Source organism: Spinacia oleracea, chromosome 6, assembly GCF_020520425.1.
Source record: "Spinacia oleracea cultivar Varoflay chromosome 6, BTI_SOV_V1, whole genome shotgun sequence".
NCBI lineage: Eukaryota > Viridiplantae > Streptophyta > Magnoliopsida > Caryophyllales > Amaranthaceae > Spinacia > Spinacia oleracea.
Window position 1 is genome coordinate 105,042,322 of NC_079492.1, and position 17,185 is coordinate 105,059,506.

Sequence of the window (17,185 nt, forward strand, 5' to 3'; positions counted from 1 at the left end):
CAGATGAAACTTTAGTAAGCATCGGTGTTGGTGAAAGTCCCAAGTCAAATGCACTCTTGATATTATACTCAAATCTCTGCTGATCCTTTTTTGCTTTAGTGGCTGATGTTCCTTTAGTAGCCAATGGTGCTTTATTAACCGATGGTGCTTTAGTAGCCGATGGTGCTTTATTAACCGATGGTGCTTTAGTAGCCGATGTTGCTTTAGTAGCCGATGGTGCTTTAGTAGCCGATGGTGCTTTAGTAGCCAATGGTGCTTTAACTTTTGTACATGCATCGGTTTTAGTACTTCCATGAACATATGAATCATTTGATGTTTCATTTGTTGAATTGTTTTCCTAAAATTGACACAAAATGTAAAGACATTCAAAAACAGAAATTTAAATATTCACTTTAAAGAATTAAATATTAATATCTACCTTGTCCGATGATTCTACATTTTTATCAACAGCTGCACCTCTTCTAAAATATTTTGGAGGTGGCTTTGGAAAAGAAGCATCAACCTGAAATAATATAGTGATCATTTATCAAGTAAATGTTACTATATTTATAACTAAATGTTCAAACTTCGCAAGAAAAAAAACCTGAAATAGTGATGGATCTAGTACAACTAGATCAGATGAGTCATTAAGAGAATTAGAAAAAATCACAGGAGCACCAACTTCATCCAACTCCTGCAAAAACCAAGCAAAAAAAAAAAAAAAAAACAAAAATGTTCAATTAGTTATAAGCAAATGATCAGTTTATAAAACATATATGTTCAATATTAATAAATATTTACCATGACTGCAGATTGAGCCTTAAACCTTGTTGCATCTGTAAATTTTGCTTTCCTCCTCCTCCAATTCCCTTTAGCTTTATTGTAGATTTTCTCAACTGTACCCTTCAATCTGTCATTCCTCTCACCTTTTTTCCTTAAATTCTGTGGGTTTTTTTACTAACGGCACAAAGATATCTTCACCCTCTTTAGGATCAGAAAAATCAATAGTACCCCTAATACTCTCCACTTTTTCTTTTAAAAGACCAAAGGCAGAATCAACCTCAGCCCTAGCTTGAAGAGAATCTTGACTAGACATAACAAGCTTAACAAAATTCCTAAGGGTCTGTGCCCTCCAAACAGAAGCCGCAACTATATTAGACTTTTCCCCATCATCTTCAACCAAATGACTGCACATAGCCGCTTTTGTCCACCTCTTCAATATATAAAGATTGGGAATCTCTGGGACACAATGCACATGATAAACACGAAGCGCATGAGAACATAAAAAACCCATTTCAGTAAAGTACTGACAAGTACAATCCACTGCAAAAGTCTCTTGGTTAAACCGAACTTCATGTTTAATCAAGTCTTTTTTAGGCCTTCACACATAATAACTTTTCTCTATAGCTGTGTTTCCACGTATTTCTTCTTGAGAACATGCCATCCCTTTAAGAAATTGTTCTTCAAACAAAACATATGCTTCTATAGTGTAAATCTTTCTCGCATGAAGAAGAATTCCGCAATTTGCAGCTGCAACTTCTGGTCTACCTTTCCAATTTCTGTAGTCATGACCATTCTCTTTGCTCCTCCAATCAGAAATAACATCCAAAAAAACATGATAAAAATCACATAACCCTTGTGTCTTATCAAGTCGATGGAAAACTGACTTGTTGGTAGTTTCACATCGCTGTGATGATAACACACCACCAGACCAATAATTCTTAGAATAAGCAGGACACCACATCTCTCTAATTGTATATAAATTCTTCAACCATGGATTTTCAACGCATTTATAGTGAGTCAACATTCTGAAAAACAAAATGTTCAATATAAAAATCAAATTTGTTCATCGGAATATACCTATTTGATCAAAGTCAGAAAGCATATAACTTAGTAATAACATGAAATTCCTAAATGTTCATTTGTTTGTAAGTAGATGTTCATAAGGTTACAAGTACATATTATTTATTAATTAAAAGTAAATAAGTAATCCAAATTAATTACCTTGGCCAATGATATTCAAACTCAGCAGCAGTTTCACAATACTTCAGAAGATAATTGAATATGTCAGAAAAACTATCTAAAGCTCTATACTGCCCAATATGCTTCTTTGAATTCTCCCCAATATGCCACGTACATAATCTATGTCTAGCATCTGGAAAAACATTCCTTATCCCAGCAGCAATGGATGGAGCTTGGTCTGTCATAATGGTTATTGGGGGATTTCCACCCATGGATGTAAGGAAAGTTTGAAAAAGCCAATTAAAAGATTCGGTTTTTTCATTGATAACAAAACCTATTCCAAACATAACATTATTAGAATGATGGTTCATACCAACAAAAGGAGCACAAATCATATCATATTTATTGGTCCTATAAGTAGTATCAAAAACCAATAAATCCCCAAAATAATCATAATCTCTCTTCATCCGACCATCACGCCAAAAGAAACTTAAAAGTCCCTCTTCTTCACTAAGCTCAAAGTCATAATAAAAACCTTCTTCACTAGAATTTCTCTGAGCAAAATACTTGATTAACTGATGACAGTCATGACCTTCAAGTTTATTAGCTTTTGCACGTGATAAAGCATTATAAGCATCACTAGCTGTAAAACCGACCATAGGTGATCCGCCTACTTCTTTCCTCAAAACCCTCAAGGTATCAGACACTTTAACACCACTAGCTTTTAAAGTAGACATAAAGTAAAGAGCCTCCTTACTAACCTTCCTTTGTGATCTTATCAAATGCCTCTTATTTAGAGGAACCATAGCATGATTATGAATCATATTATGATTCACAACCGTCCATACACCATCTTTACCAATAGAAAACTGAACAAAAGCAGTACACCCAGTACGCGTATCCAATCTAGCATAAGACCTTGCTCTCTTCCTTTTTTCATCTTTAACCCCTTCACAGCTACACAAGAACCGTTTCATAGTATAAAATTCACTGTTTTGACGCTTCCGACCTTTCCCAACCCTAATACCAAAACCTTTACTAAAAGCATATTCATTATACAAATCACAAGCTTCGTCTTCATTTTTAACTTCCTTCATCATTAACATAGATTCTGACCCTTCAACAAAAACACTTACTTCCTTATTCACTGCGAAAGGAAGAAATGTTCAATGTTAAACTAGTGATTGTTCAATGTTAAAATAGTGAATGATCAATTTCAATAATAACTAACAATGGAAAATTGAAATGTTCAATATCCTTAAATAAAATATTCAATATTAAAATAGTAATGTTAAAAATAGAATGTCCATTGCTTAATTAGGTGTTGTTCAATGTACTTAAATAAAATGGTAATTACGAACATAGGTAATATTCAAAATCATTAAATAAAATGTTCATTATAAATTATAAATAATGATAAAATACTTGAATTAAATGTTCATTGTAACATAGGTAATGATCAATAACTCTTAATAGAAAGTTCAATATAATACAATACAATGTTCATTATCTAAATAAAAAATATTCAATATATTTTAATGCAATGTTCATTACTAATATACGTAACATTCAAAGTCATTCAATAAAATGTTCATTATTGTTGTAGACAATGTTCAATTTCCTTGAACTGAATATTCATATATTTGTTAAGAATGTTATAAGTAAACAATGAACAATATTTTCTTTTGGGACAGAACAATTCAAAAATTCATAACATAATATGTATTTTATCAAAATATATAATGTTCATAAGATCTGAGGTAAAAATTCATTAACATTATATACATTGATAATAAATAAAATTATGAATAAAAATCGAACAAAAAATAACGTACAATTGCAAAAAAATAAGAAAATCTGCAGAAAACAAAAACAAAGAAACAAATCAAAATCGAAATATCCAGCGAAAACACGAAAAATAACAAAATTCTAAACACATTTTATCCAAAATCAAAATATAAAATCGAAAACAATCAAAACCAAAAACATTGAAATCAAAACAAATAAATGAAAATAATAAAAATATAAACTTACGTTCTGACATCAATGTACTTAAAATTCCAGAATTAGATTCGAAAAGAGCTTCAGAATTTTCCATAACTGCGAGATCCATGGAAACAGAGGAGAGAGAAAATAGGAGAGAAAAAATCGAAATAAACCCTAAGAACAAGATATATCGCAACTTGAAGAAGAAGAAACAAAAAATTAAAGAGTTGTCTAACTTAGGAAACTCAGGAAGGGGATAAAAATACGCTGAACGACGTCGTTTTCGGGGGGTACAGCCAGCGCTGGCTGTACCCGCATCACACGACGTTGTTTGATTAGGGGTACAGCCAGCTTGGCTGTACCCGAGGGCAGCCAAAAAATTGCGGATTATGCCCTCATAAAAGCACGTTCGTTGGGTCAAAGTCAATATCATAAAGAAGCGTATATATACTCCGTATCAACTACTCACTCCGTCTCTTAATACTCGCACCGTTTTAACTAGACACGCTTGTCAATACACAACTTTGACCACCAATATCTTTAACTACATATTATAAATCCTTTTAAAAAATAATATTTTGAAAATATATATTAAGATGAAGCCAACAATATATTATCTACTAACATTTGTTTTCATATACTAGAAATAAAATAGGGTCAGGAGTACAAACATAAGAAATATTTATCCAGTTATTTGTAATATATTCCATGGAATTAAGCAATATTTATTGAGTTGTTTGGTTGAACCACCCTAAATTTGGATTTTGGAGCATCAGTATAAAATAAATTTGCAGGTTGTAGTGAAAGAATTTCCACAAGTCCAGAAGCATGCAAGCTGATGGTCTATCAGATACGGAGTAATACCACAAGCAGCTGCAAATTGCAATCAAAGACGGACTAATTACGAAAACCAGAAAACAGAATGGTGTTTGCTGATCGGACTCCATGTACATCAACCACAATCTTTTTTTAACACAAAAACAAACCCAAAAATCATACTCCGTACTAGACTAAGACTAGTGTAAGTGTTGGATCAAGCATTTTCAATCAATTACATATATATTTGTTTCGCCACTGGAATTTGAAACAAGACTCGTTTCTAGCTTGGTCATCTTGGTACAGCTCCTCTAAAGATACCAACTTCCCCTTGTCTTTATTATGTCGGTGTTTAACTTCATAATCTTGGATGTTGTGCCACCAATATTTACTGCACAACTGTGCCTCGCAACAGCAACAGCAACAGCAACAGCAACAGCAACAGCAACAGCAACAGGATTCATCTTCACCTTTCTTTTTACCTAGTTTTCCACTCAAGTCCTGAAATTCCAAAGGGAAAAATTAATTATCTAAATCAACAACTACTCTTCTACACTCTTGTTGGTTAATGGTTATGCAGACTTATGCTAGCTTGAATTGGAATGCCTTACCTTTATGAATTCATAATAATCACCATCAATATTCAAGGTAGTCGGACGGGTACTCCAAAACAACCCATCTACAAAAGCACCTATATTTTTAATGTTACACCTGTATAGAATCTGCACTTCTAGGTGAACATTGTTTTGGGAAATCTGACTTGCTTCAAAGTTATTCAGAGCAAATTCCACCTAGCAAAACAAAACAGAATACAAACACATCATGAGACTAATTAATTAAGCACATTATTTTCAAAGTTCTGGAATGAAATATTGCACGTACCAACTGCAAACTCCCAACACTAAGATGCAGGAAAACATATTCATGATCTCCCATCAGCTGTAGAAACTTGTTTAAGCTGATGAACCACGACGAGTTAACACCAGACACCCAAAAACCAATGTATATATTCCGTAATGTAGGTGGTATGTTAAGATAAATAACCGTTGGAATCTTGTGATTCCCATTATACGAAAAGTTGTTTAGTTTTGGACAGTTGATATAAACCTCCTCCAAAACCAAACCTGAGTAGTAGAAATCACTCAGATTTGGGCAATCAACATAAATCTTCTTAAGTGAATAAGTTGAAGATAAATCTAAACTCCTTAGATGAAAACTAGTTGCATTAATCCTGTGTACACGTTCAATATCTGTAAGATATGCTCTCTGAATAAGTGGAAAACTAGTTGTAAGGTCTTGAAACAAACTAGCCTGGTTTACAGAGCAACAACAAAGCTGAAGATCTCTTATATTACTACAACTTTCTGGACTGATCATCCACTCCAAATTACCAATATAAATACGAAAATCTTCAAGCTTATTAGTTCCTCTACTGTCAACTTTACGGAGTCTGCTATTTTGTTGTACACCCTGAAAGAAAGCCTTCTTTAGCTTAGGAAATTTATAAAGCTCAAGGGTTTCAAACCAAAACGCACAACCATCAAACTCTAGATGTTCAATCTCTGGACAACAACTTCCTAAGCTACTTATTAATGCTTCATCACCCAACATAACATACGAGAGCCGCATTTGTCGCAACGAAGAATACTTGCCTACATTGTTGCTCATAAGCTTGCACCATCTAACACTAAGGGATTGCAACCATTTTGAGCCTAATAAAGCCATGTAAGGGAATTCGTAATATAGATCTTCCTCAAACATGTCTTTATAATCCCAACCAGAGTCTTTTGTTTGCACAGAAACACACAATTTCTCAACCTTTGTTTTCCCAACCAAATCCATCAGCTCATCAACATGTGAAAACTCATTGTCAATTACAACCACATCCAAATTTAATTTGAACACTGGTAATTTTTGTTGGTTTATGCTTACCAAATTGTTACCCACAAACTCCATGAATTTGTTCCTTATTTCATGAATTTCTGGGTCTTGTCCGATTTGAGCAGAAACTAGTAATTGTAAAGCAAAAGAGTTGTGATCATAATGCAAAGATTTCAAAATGTTGTATGAAGTACATACTTTATTCAAGTCCTTGGACAAAATGCAGGTTCGACCAGCATCTTTTATAGGAACAAATGATAGAATCTGGTGTATAATGTGTTCTGGCAACTGCGAAATCCGGTTAAAGTCTGCCCATACTTTCTTTATGGGATTGTTTTCCGGCAACTTTGAAATCTGATTTACGTGTAGACATCCTTTGTTTGTGAGATTAATCAGATTATTATCCAGCAACCGCAAGTCTAAACATCCTTCGTTTAGGAGATTATTTTCGGCCAACTGATCCAATTCTACACATCCTTCGTTTATGATATTATGTCCCGGCAACTGCAAAATCTGATCCAATTCTACACATCTTTCGTTTATTTCCGGCGACATGTGTATGAGATTATTGCCCATTGATTACACCTTATCTGTTCATAAATTAGAGAAGAGGAATAAATAAACATTATAAAAATAAAACATATACTATGCTATATTTCATAAACGTAAATTAAAAATAGGTTTGCACATTTTTTTCATCATCAAAATTAATCTAAACATACAATAAATTAGTTTTGCAGCGTATGAGCATAAATCCGAACAAACTACAGAATCAAGATTATGATAGAAATTCGGAGTACGTATGGTAAGCACAACCCTAACCTTAAACATTTACGAAACATTAATAACTCCAATTGACGCGTGATATGATTGTATATAATACTGTACAGAGGTAGTAATAAGGAGATTAAGGAATTTACCTAGAAAAGTGAGATTGAGGAAGACGAGACAGGTTGTGCTTCTGTCGTGATGATTTCTGATAAATGGCCGTGTGATCACTGTTATACTCCAAAAAGTTCCTAGGTTTTTTATTTTATTTTTATTCTCCTAAAGGATATAATTTGATTAGATATTAGAATAGGATTGGGACTTCTTTTTTTACTATCTTGATTCTCGAATACATTCGGTAACGGACTATCTTGATTCTCGAATACAAGGTACAGTTGTATCTAAACCATACATTTTAAAATCAATGGAGTCATTTACCAAGTAGTATATCATTTTCTAATATTTCCTTCATTCCAAAATTATAGTTCTGCTAAATACACGCATTTTTAAAAAAGTAGAATATAATGTGTGGAGAATTAAAATATACTACATCGATGATGAATTTGTATGAGAAAGTAAAATATATTACAGGTAAAAATGAATTAAGTACATGGGAGAAGGAGAACTACATAAAAAGGTTTTCAATGCATTTTTTAGTCCCATATAAGGGTAATGTGGGAGGTATTTTATATTTAAATAAGGAAATAAGACTATAATTATAGGACGCTCATTTGGAATACAGGACTATAATTTTGGGACGGAATGACTAGTAAAATTTTATTTGGTCATGGCCCGTGCAATAATATAAACTAAATCATTGCGTTGCTGATTACCGTGATATTCGAGGCTAGAGGTGATCATTTGCGGGTTTGGACGGATAGCGAGCCGGACCTAGGCTTATTTTTTTGTCCGACTGGCCTAGAATGGAAAAACCAAAACCCTTTTTTGCAGGCTTAACTTTTTGTCTGTACCCGCCTATTAAACCGGCCGGGCTTTCCCGCGAGCTAATAAGCCTACAAAAATTTTAGACTTTTTCCTCTACATATAATTAATTTATTTTATGGTTTAAATTTTTGTTTCGCTTAAATTATCTCGAAATTTTCGAGTTCCTTCTTATGAAACAAAGTGTAAAATTAAAATCCGAGGATATTGAATGTGGGAAAAAAATGTGTAATTTTTTTTAATAACATTATGACATCACATTCCGGTGATTTTTGCCGGAAAATAATTTCGGGTTGTAATTTAATATGGATATATAAGTTTAAGGTTGTAATTGACAAAAATAGAAATTTGAGGTTGTAATTGGCAAAGAGAGAACTTTATTAGGTTGTATTTGACAATTTTTCCAAATAAAAAAAAATACAAGTATAAACAACTAACCTAAAAAATAAAAAAAATAAAATTACACAATTTTAATAAACAAGTTAGGTGGGACAAATATTATCTAACATTAACGGGCCGGGCTTAGCCCGACCAAATTTTTATTTTTATTTTTCAAAATTGGTGTCCAAGCCCGCTATTTAAACGGGCCGAATGGAGCGGGCTTAGCGAGCCGTTCCACCCATGATTAGCTCTGCTCGAGGCCTTACCTGCATCACAGATTCATTAAAGAGGATACAAATTTGCTGAGAACAACTCAATCTATGAGTAGAATGAAGTAAACCTATGAAATATATATGGGGGACAAAGAAATCTGTGTTTATTATCATTTCCAATCATCAAGTGATGATACACAATTGCTTGACACTCTCTAGAAACCATAGCCGAAAGAAGTTATAAAATATAACATATTTAGAGCAATCATAGAGAGAATTGTGCAAGGCTCTTAATATCCTTTACCATCTAGTCCTCCACAGCGAGGGGAATTGATTCAACCTGCAGAAATACAAAGACCAATACATGAACAACGCGCTGTTTGAATAGATGTGAATCCTAAATAGAGCTTATATAGTCAACTTACTAGCTTGTTATAACCAATGGCCAACAACATCTCAATGTAGCGATATGCCTGGCTTTTATCAGGCTTAGAAACATACTTTGAAAAGCTATAAATCCCAGCAAGTGTGAGCAGTTTTTTTGAGTATATTTTCCATGTGTATCTGCACAAATTTCGAGGACAGCACATACAAAATGAAGGTAGGCATACAACATGAAATCCAAAACGAACTGTCAGTATTGTGCATAAAAAATGGTCTTACTTGTCTTGAATTCGTTCTAGTCCTCCCTTTGAGATAAGCTCCCAATGGGTAGGATCAACCTTGCACTTATCAAAGAAATCAACTATTAGTTGAGCTGCTTTGTCACCTTGGTAAGGATCAATATGAAACCCGGACTTTCCATGAACTATAATCTCAGCAGGACCACCATTACAAGTCGCGAAAGTTGGCAGCCCTGAGGTCATTGCTTCTATGACAGTTAACCCAAAGGCTTCGTAAACAGCAGGCTGAACAAATGCTCCCTTTGTATCTGCTATATACCTGTAAAGTTCACCGTTTTTCATCCTGCTCATCTGAACAGAAATCCACCTAAATTGCCCATTCAAGTTGTATTTTTCTATCAGTTGATACATCTTCTTAATTTCCTCCCTCTCCTCAATATCCTCAGACTCCTTGCTCCGGTCTCCACCCACTATTACAAGGTTTACCAATTCCCGGAGCCTATTGCTCTTTCCATACCACTCAACAAGTCCTGTAATGTTCTTCACTCGATCTAGTCTTGCCATTGAGAATATGATTGGCTTGTTTCTGTCCTTTAGTACACACCTGATGGAGTCAAATAATCATTGTTTCAGAATCTTAGTAACTAATAACCTAAGTTATTGATAATAACTATTAAGTGTGTGAGGGAATTGAAAGACAACTTTACATATGTTCCTTGTTCTCAACAGAGCCATAAAGCATTTCTTCAAGCCCGGGATTTAATTGGCTAAATCTCAACTTCTTTTCAGTGTAAGGGAAGTAGACGGACGCGTCAGCTCCTGGTGAGACGATGTTAAATTTGGGATCAAATACATTAATCCCATTCACAACTCGAAACAATCCAGGAAGAGTGAACGCCATGTGTGACTCATACTGTCCTACTTTGTTCATACTGCATGCGAAATTAAAGACCATATTAATCACAGGCTGGTAAACAAAGTCATGTTTTGCTCAGAAGAGTTAGAAATGAGAGCACTTACTTTCCAGCAATCTCTTGAAAAGAACTAGTGATGATGAAGTCCGTGTAGTTCATGGCAAGAAGATCAGCTGTAAACTGACAGGAAAAGTGGTACTTATCCTCAAATTTCTTCCAATAAACGTCTGAATTTGGATATTTTGTCTTCTCTAGAGCGTGAGCAATCGTGCACTTCAAATATACCAGTGATAAATGAGGAAAAATATCTCCAATGAAAAAAAAATAAACAAGGACAAGATCGTTTAAGTAAGGGAACACACCATTGTTACACCTAGTTTATGTGCTAAAAGTAAGGCTACCATGTTCCCATCACTGTAGTTTCCAATTATCAAATCAGGTGAGGTCTGCAGCTCCTTGGAAAGTTCATTTGCCACATCCTAAGGAATTTATTTAAGATAACACCATTTAGATTCTTTAATTTGAAGCAAGCAAAAAAAACTGAATGATTTATGTATACAAACAAGTAGGTGGTGGTTTGTGATATTTACCTCAGTGAAAGTCTCTAGGTAAGGCCAAACTTCAAATCTTGAAATCCATCTTCTAACGATTCCTTTCTCTGTTCTGAATGGCACACGAATGATGTCACAGTTCTGGGTCCCATATACCTTCTCAAGGCGCTGTCCACAGGCAGTACCCACCACGTTTGGTAGCAGACGAGTAACCTGGTATAACAATAGAAGTTGGCAGACAGGAAAAACAGTATTCAGTAAATGCGGGAACTAAAGAGAGAACTTACAATAAGGATTCGAGGGATTATGTCAAGTCCTTGTTCCTGAATGCGTTGAAGCATTTCAGCCTCCAATGCGCGAACTTGATCCAAGATATACACCACCTACACACATAATGATTATATGAACAAGTGCTGTTAATTATACGCATAAACAAAAAGAAGAAAAAAAAAAGAAATGTGATGATGAACCTGGCCACCAGTATCAGGATAGCCTAAGACGTTCTCCTGGGCAAAGTAACCATGAGGTGATAGAATTACGAGGTTAAAAACCAAAGGAATTTTGCTAAGAAACTTGTCGAGGGTACATGGATCAGGAGCATCTATGAGGTCTTGAAGTAGGGTGATCATACCCAAAGAACGCTCAGCATTGTTACCCCATCCTCTTTCAAATCCAATCTCCTGTAGCTTCTGCTCGAACTTAGAGTATGGAGTAGTAGGAACAAGGGTAAGCAGATGTTCTTGTGCCATCAACAATGCAGACTTAAGAGAATTCAAGTTCTGAATCCTGTCATTCAACATCAAGGACTGCACCCAAAATACAACACAATGTTCAAACTTGGGTTAGTCACCAATTAAGTGTAATAACTAACAAGTAACAAGTAAAGGATGGGTTTCATTGTTACCTTCTCTTTATAGTGGTGAGCTCGGAGAAAATCAAGAAGATAAACCAGGCGTTTTCTGTCATTGAACATTGTAGCAGAAAGGCTGCAGTTGAGGAACTCAGCCCCATTTCCAATTGACTTGGTAAGAGATGGAAGGTTTAATGATCCAGTGAACGGCTCAAAATCCAGTTCCAGTACAAACTTTTCCTTCAAGCTGCATTATATCAAACCAACATCAACTAAACAATTCTTGTTTTTATCAATACAATTTTCTGAGTGTAATAAGTTATATTTACTTCTCTTCAACCACCATCTCTTTCAGTCTCAGAAACTCTGCCGTTGTCAGTTCCTTAAAGACGATATTCTTGATGTCAAAAGAAATGTAGTTCCAGACACCAGGATTCTGACGAATAATAAGAGCAATTGATGGAGAGAAAACTATTGCTTCCTGCAGAAATCATTAGAGATCAGAAATATAGTTTGGCTTTTACAATTCAGAATTCAAAAGAGAGGTAAGAACAAAAAGCTTGTAGCACCTGAGCGGATCTTATAACTTCAGCAAAAAACCCATCAGCAAGTTTTATCCCTTCAAATTCAGCAAGCAACTGTTGACGCTGAAGGATTGCTCTCCCGTGCGTCTCAACTCTGCATCAAAGTTCATAGATATGTTAAGCAAAGCTTTATAGTCTACGCATTAATATCATGATTATGCAAGTGGGTATATACGTTGAGACTACACTAGTATAAGAAGAAAAAACGACCTTGAGAAAAACATAAGGATCTCATTTTGGTGAGTGGATAATGCTTCATCCAACCGCTCCTTAAGATTAGCAGCCATTTTAATTGTTATAAAATTAAATGTGGCGAATTAATGTGTATGAACAAGGGTGAAAGATTGCAGAATTTATAGCTGATTAGTATTTTGTCCCAAGAAAACCATCAAATACATTTTTGGTAAGTATCTTACCATCATGCTCTGTATGTAATCTTTTACAGGTAATTTATCGACTTGACAAGAAAACAATACGTCCAGATTTTCTACCAAAAAGCTAAAATCCAGTCATAATTATATGAAAGTTTCCATAAATGCATATATTCCTTTGAATATATTGCCCAAGGAGGATTCACTGCTATAGTGCTATCCAAGAAAGACATAATACGTTGTGCAAATCTCTCAATAATTCTCTTTTATTTCTGTCAAATTAAAATACCTTGAGAATCTATGCAATTCTAAACGAGTTGCATTTTTCACGCAACTTACGAGCATAATGCTTTCTAAATGAGTTGCATTCTGTAATTAAAACACGAAAATCCTGTCATAGAAATATAGTACTAATAGAAGATGCATAGAAAATTGTTTAAGCAGACTGATAAAAGATAATTCATTACCTCATAGAAAAATGCGAAAAACATGCCCTGAAAACTCCTTTCTGCTAGCTTGCTTAAGATCAATAAGATATCAGTGCAACTACCAGAAGTTCGACTGGATGCTCTATGGAAATCTCTTAAGATGGAATCCAAAAACCCAAAAAAAAAAGATAAATGTTGATCTAGGTACAGGAATCACCAGGAACAAATAAAAAAAAACTGATAATTGTATAAACATAGAACAGACGATGACTTTGAAAAAATGTTACAGGGAAGAAGTTAATTTATTGATATAATTTAATTTCAGAGTTACCAGCTACAATCAGTCCTAAGTACAAGCCTTTTAAACTACAATATTACAAAACATGTTATGAGTAGTTTTGATTCGATTGCAGCTGCTATATTTGATTCTGATGGAGCAGAAAGATTTTTTATTTTTTGGCTTCATTATAATTGAAAATGTTAATGTTCATTTTGATCTGTTTAAGCAGGTTTCCAACAGGACATTGCACTCAAAATCCTTCCTTTCCAACCGTGAACCAACCAATGCTTGTCTTGTTCCACCATAAAATCCTTGTGGTAATTTGCTCTTACCATTGCCCTTGCTTTATTTACAATTTCCTGATTAAGCGGCACCTGCATGAATCTAGCCCTCTGATGGCGCATTTGCCACTGCTTGTAAGTCTCGGGCCTCTCAATTCTTTCAGTCCCCTCACAAGCTACTATATTCATGGCATCTTTACCGTATAAGTAATTCTCTATCAGTTGCCTATCCTGATCCTCACGAAGCATGGTAACTTCAAACACATCGAACAAACAAGAGTAGTGATAGAGTGCTTCCCTGAATCGAGTGATAAAGAAGGGAGCATTGAATGTACCATTGATAACACCGTGGATGAAAAGCTCAGGATTTAAGCTTCTGACCAATCTCAAGAAAGAATCACGCGGGCTGCTACCATCAACAGTCTCATCAGGAAGCCTTCTTGACTTGTAAAGACAAGAGACTACAACAAGCTCATCACTTTCTATATTGAAATCTTCTGGCTTTGTGGTATGCCATTGCTGTGCAATGGCCTGAAACTCGAAAGGCACCCCAAATCTCTCACAGTAACCTGCTAATCTTCTACCGGTCTCTTCAACTGTTTGTGCAGGTTTGAAACCACTCTTTGGATTTTCTACTCCTGTAATTTTAAGCCTAGGAGGTCCAAGAGGTCTTCTTGAGAGAGTTTGAATAAGACATGGCCATTGGAAACCCATAAAGATGCCAAAATCAATAATGTGTAATTTTGATGCTTTTTCAGCCAACTTTGCTATTGTTTGATTTGCTAAGAAATAGGACGTTCTCTGGAAAGGAAGAGCTGAAACATATAATTTGTAACCTTTCAAGATATCATAGGAAGAAAATCTCTTCCAATCAGAAGCTTTGTATAACTCTGATCCTGTGCCTGTCATGCGTGCTTCAAGGCCATCTGCAAAATAATGTGCTACTCTCTGTACACTATCCCCAAATGGTGTAGCATGTTGCCTAATTTGCTTCAGTAGCTCATTTGCATTTCTAATCTCAGCGCACGCTACAGCTTCTGCACACTGAATCAGGAGAGTCCTAAGATCCACCACTTCTGTATTAATCTTTTTCTTACCACGCTTTGTTTTACGCTTGCTCTTAGACCCTTTTGGATTTTCATCCTGCTCTGAGTTTTGACTGCCTTCCTTAACAGAACTTTTGCTAGTACAAGGTGAAATATCATTGTTTTCTTCCTTGCTAATCAATACATCATCAAACTTTTCCATTTCTGAATATTCCTCATTATTAGCAGCTAGTTGCTTTGCACTCCTCTCTTCCAGGTCACCAGCATTTTCTCTTTGATGGTGATTCTTCCTTCCCTTAGATCCATTACCAAGCTCTTCCCTTGTTTCTCCGCCTTCAACACCCTTATTATAATTCATCTCCCTGTAAACCCGACTCATACCGGAATTGACTACATTGCTCAGCTCATTGTCAAATAATGTGCTGACAGGAGAGTCTGCAATCCCATCCCTCCAATAATTGAAGCTACTGCTTGACCCAGAACCCTCTGAAGTTGACTCCAACACATGATGAGTATCATCAAATTGTTGAAATCCCACTGATTGACTTTGATGGATCATCCAATTGGACTTGACACTGGTACCATATCTACCAGTGCCCCTCTCACTGCTGCAACTAATGTTGAGATCATCTGATAACGGTCTTTGATCGGCGCAAAGAACATCATAAAATGACTTCTCAGTGGCTTGGAGGGCATGATAATCCTGCAAAGTAGCAGGCCTATCATCTAAATCCTCTTCCATGAGAATATCATTCATATACTTAAGACAAGCATCAGGAAAATCAGGTATTTCTGAATTATCTTCATGGGTTTGATAGTATAAATCATATTGTCGGTCATTTAAGGAGATGGGTTCTTCATATAAACCACACTCTTTAAAAGACCCATTTCCATTAACACAATCTACAGTGCTTTGAAAGCTCGGATACCCTTCCGCAGGATCGAAATTCATTTGGTTTCCCAACCAAAAATCAAAGAAAAGTTGAGAAAAATCAACGAGTTTCTTACAGATAAAACATCAAACAGTTGGTGGGCAACGAAACAGTAATCCCAAAATCTGGGTTACAAAAAGATCAAGAATTAAAATAAAACGTACTTATGTTCAGATCAACGTAGTGGGGGAAATTGAGGAAGACAACAACGAAAACAAAAGGTAGAAATCTGAAGAGGAAATTGAAGAAATGTCAAAGGCAGGACTTTTGAGGAAGTGTTGACTTTTTAAACATAGATTCAGGTATCTAATCAGAAATGACGCCAAAATATATACGAGTATTTCTTGGAGTAGTATGGATATGGAATTCTTAAATATTAACCAAGAAACTTGGTAGAACATGCTTACATAAAAAGAATAACATACATTTTGTTGCATTATTTTTGTTGGAGTGTGTTAGTCTTGCATGAATGTTATTGCTATTAGTTTTGAATCGTGATTGAGCATAGTTAACGGGTAATTTAGTGGGATTTACAGTGAGTTGAAAGTAAATCCACGTGAAACGGGGAAATGTGTAGGATTAATGTCGGAAACAAATCTTAACATAGTAGTCGCATAAGATTCCTTAGTAATTGAGATCATGTGCCCATTTGCCGTCCATTTTTTACAAACATTAACAATACCTTAATAATCATACCCATTGTACCAACAAAAATACAATACCAACGTGGAATTGTGCGATTTCAGACCACTTTCGTCATTTGTCATTTGTCATTTGAGCCAAGGATTGAGTAAGTAGAATATTTTAGACTAATTAAACTAGTCCACACTAACTCCTCTCTAATCAATAATCATGATTAAAAAGCATAATCTTACTCCAACTAATCAACAAATAATGTGTAACGAACAAACGTCAACAGTGACGCATGCAATTGCATGCGTTGACCCAGCTGCCTGGTCAATACATGAATGGTCCACTGTTTTGGCTTATCTCCCAAGCTTCCCCTTCCAATAATGGGCACCAACCCCATATGTTCTAGAAGCTCACATTCAAGTTTTCTTTGGGATCCACCAATCACCAATCACCAATATAGGATTACAGGAGATTGGACCCGATCCCAAGGCCCAAACTAAAATGGACACATCCATGCCTTTTGAGAAGGCACCTTCGGCCCAAAAGTATCATGAAATTGGGCTCAATCAGCACGTCAGTACAACTTAAGTCATATCAGCAAATGTTGTTTTCTGTCCCAACATTAACAAACTCTCTGATGGACAGAAACTGCACCGTAGGTTAACAGAATTCTAGGGCACACATTCTTCAGATTACACAAATACAATTGACAGCAAATCTTAAATTATACTTGAAAACATTGGACCAATTTGAGATTACAAGCAT

The 17,185-nt window shown here is 35.3% G+C and overlaps 4 protein-coding genes across 5 annotated transcripts; all 4 read right to left on the reverse strand.

The window, feature by feature from the left end:
* Positions 1 to 1,360: 1,360 nt before the first annotated feature.
* LOC130463441 (protein FAR1-RELATED SEQUENCE 5-like) lies at positions 1,361 to 4,039 on the reverse strand. The gene is made up of 3 exons (XM_056832575.1): positions 3,976 to 4,039; positions 1,984 to 3,088; positions 1,361 to 1,787 (listed from the first exon to the last, which is right to left on the reverse strand). The coding sequence occupies exons 1-3, from the start codon at positions 4,037 to 4,039 to the stop codon at positions 1,361 to 1,363; spliced, it is 1,596 nt and encodes a 531-aa protein (XP_056688553.1).
* An 836-nt stretch (positions 4,040 to 4,875) lies between these two features.
* On the reverse strand, positions 4,876 to 7,752 carry LOC110800654 (uncharacterized). Of its 2 annotated transcripts, none has more exons than XM_056833635.1 (4): positions 7,447 to 7,752; positions 5,626 to 7,214; positions 5,355 to 5,534; positions 4,876 to 5,244 (listed from the first exon to the last, which is right to left on the reverse strand). In XM_056833635.1, exons 2-4 carry the CDS (start codon positions 7,198 to 7,200, stop codon positions 4,975 to 4,977), a joined length of 2,025 nt encoding a protein of 674 aa, XP_056689613.1. In that variant the 5' UTR covers positions 7,201 to 7,214; positions 7,447 to 7,752; the 3' UTR covers positions 4,876 to 4,974. The 2 variants fall into 2 exon arrangements, with proteins under 2 accessions (XP_056689613.1, XP_056689612.1); XM_056833634.1 differs by having other exon boundaries at positions 7,545 to 7,751.
* A 923-nt stretch (positions 7,753 to 8,675) lies between these two features.
* On the reverse strand, positions 8,676 to 13,060 carry LOC110800655 (sucrose synthase). The gene is made up of 13 exons (XM_022005963.2): positions 12,660 to 13,060; positions 12,435 to 12,543; positions 12,195 to 12,346; positions 11,920 to 12,112; positions 11,486 to 11,821; positions 11,303 to 11,398; positions 11,055 to 11,228; positions 10,827 to 10,943; positions 10,571 to 10,737; positions 10,258 to 10,482; positions 9,591 to 10,154; positions 9,353 to 9,491; positions 8,676 to 9,267 (listed from the first exon to the last, which is right to left on the reverse strand). The coding sequence occupies exons 1-13, from the start codon at positions 12,734 to 12,736 to the stop codon at positions 9,235 to 9,237; spliced, it is 2,382 nt and encodes a 793-aa protein (XP_021861655.2). The 5' UTR covers positions 12,737 to 13,060; the 3' UTR covers positions 8,676 to 9,234.
* Positions 13,061 to 13,475: 415 nt separating this feature from the next.
* Positions 13,476 to 16,977, reverse strand: LOC110800659 (scarecrow-like protein 30). The gene has a single exon (XM_022005967.2). It carries the CDS (start codon positions 15,805 to 15,807, stop codon positions 13,750 to 13,752), a length of 2,058 nt encoding a protein of 685 aa, XP_021861659.2. The 5' UTR covers positions 15,808 to 16,977; the 3' UTR covers positions 13,476 to 13,749.
* Between the last annotated feature and the right edge of the window lie 208 nt (positions 16,978 to 17,185).

Coding starts and splice junctions, on each gene's coding strand:
- LOC130463441 (XM_056832575.1), bottom strand. CDS start 4,039: ATGGAAAATTCTGAAGCTCTTTTCGAATCTAATTCTGGAATTTTAAGT. Junction 3,089..3,975: donor AAGTACATTGATGTCAGAAC/GTAAGTTTATAT, acceptor TTCCTTTCGCAG/TGAATAAGGAAGTAAGTGTT. Junction 1,788..1,983: donor TTTGAATATCATTGGCCAAG/GTAATTAATTTG, acceptor TTTGTTTTTCAG/AATGTTGACTCACTATAAAT.
- LOC110800654 (XM_056833635.1), bottom strand. CDS start 7,200: ATGGGCAATAATCTCATACACATGTCGCCGGAAATAAACGAAAGATGT. Junction 5,535..5,625: donor GTGTTGGGAGTTTGCAGTTG/GTACGTGCAATA, acceptor TTGTTTTGCTAG/GTGGAATTTGCTCTGAATAA. Junction 5,245..5,354: donor ATTATTATGAATTCATAAAG/GTAAGGCATTCC, acceptor TTGGAATTTCAG/GACTTGAGTGGAAAACTAGG.
- LOC110800655 (XM_022005963.2), bottom strand. CDS start 12,736: ATGGCTGCTAATCTTAAGGAGCGGTTGGATGAAGCATTATCCACTCAC. Junction 11,399..11,485: donor ATCCTGATACTGGTGGCCAG/GTTCATCATCAC, acceptor TTATGTGTGTAG/GTGGTGTATATCTTGGATCA. Junction 9,268..9,352: donor CCATTGGTTATAACAAGCTA/GTAAGTTGACTA, acceptor GTATTTCTGCAG/GTTGAATCAATTCCCCTCGC.
- LOC110800659 (XM_022005967.2), bottom strand. CDS start 15,807: ATGAATTTCGATCCTGCGGAAGGGTATCCGAGCTTTCAAAGCACTGTA.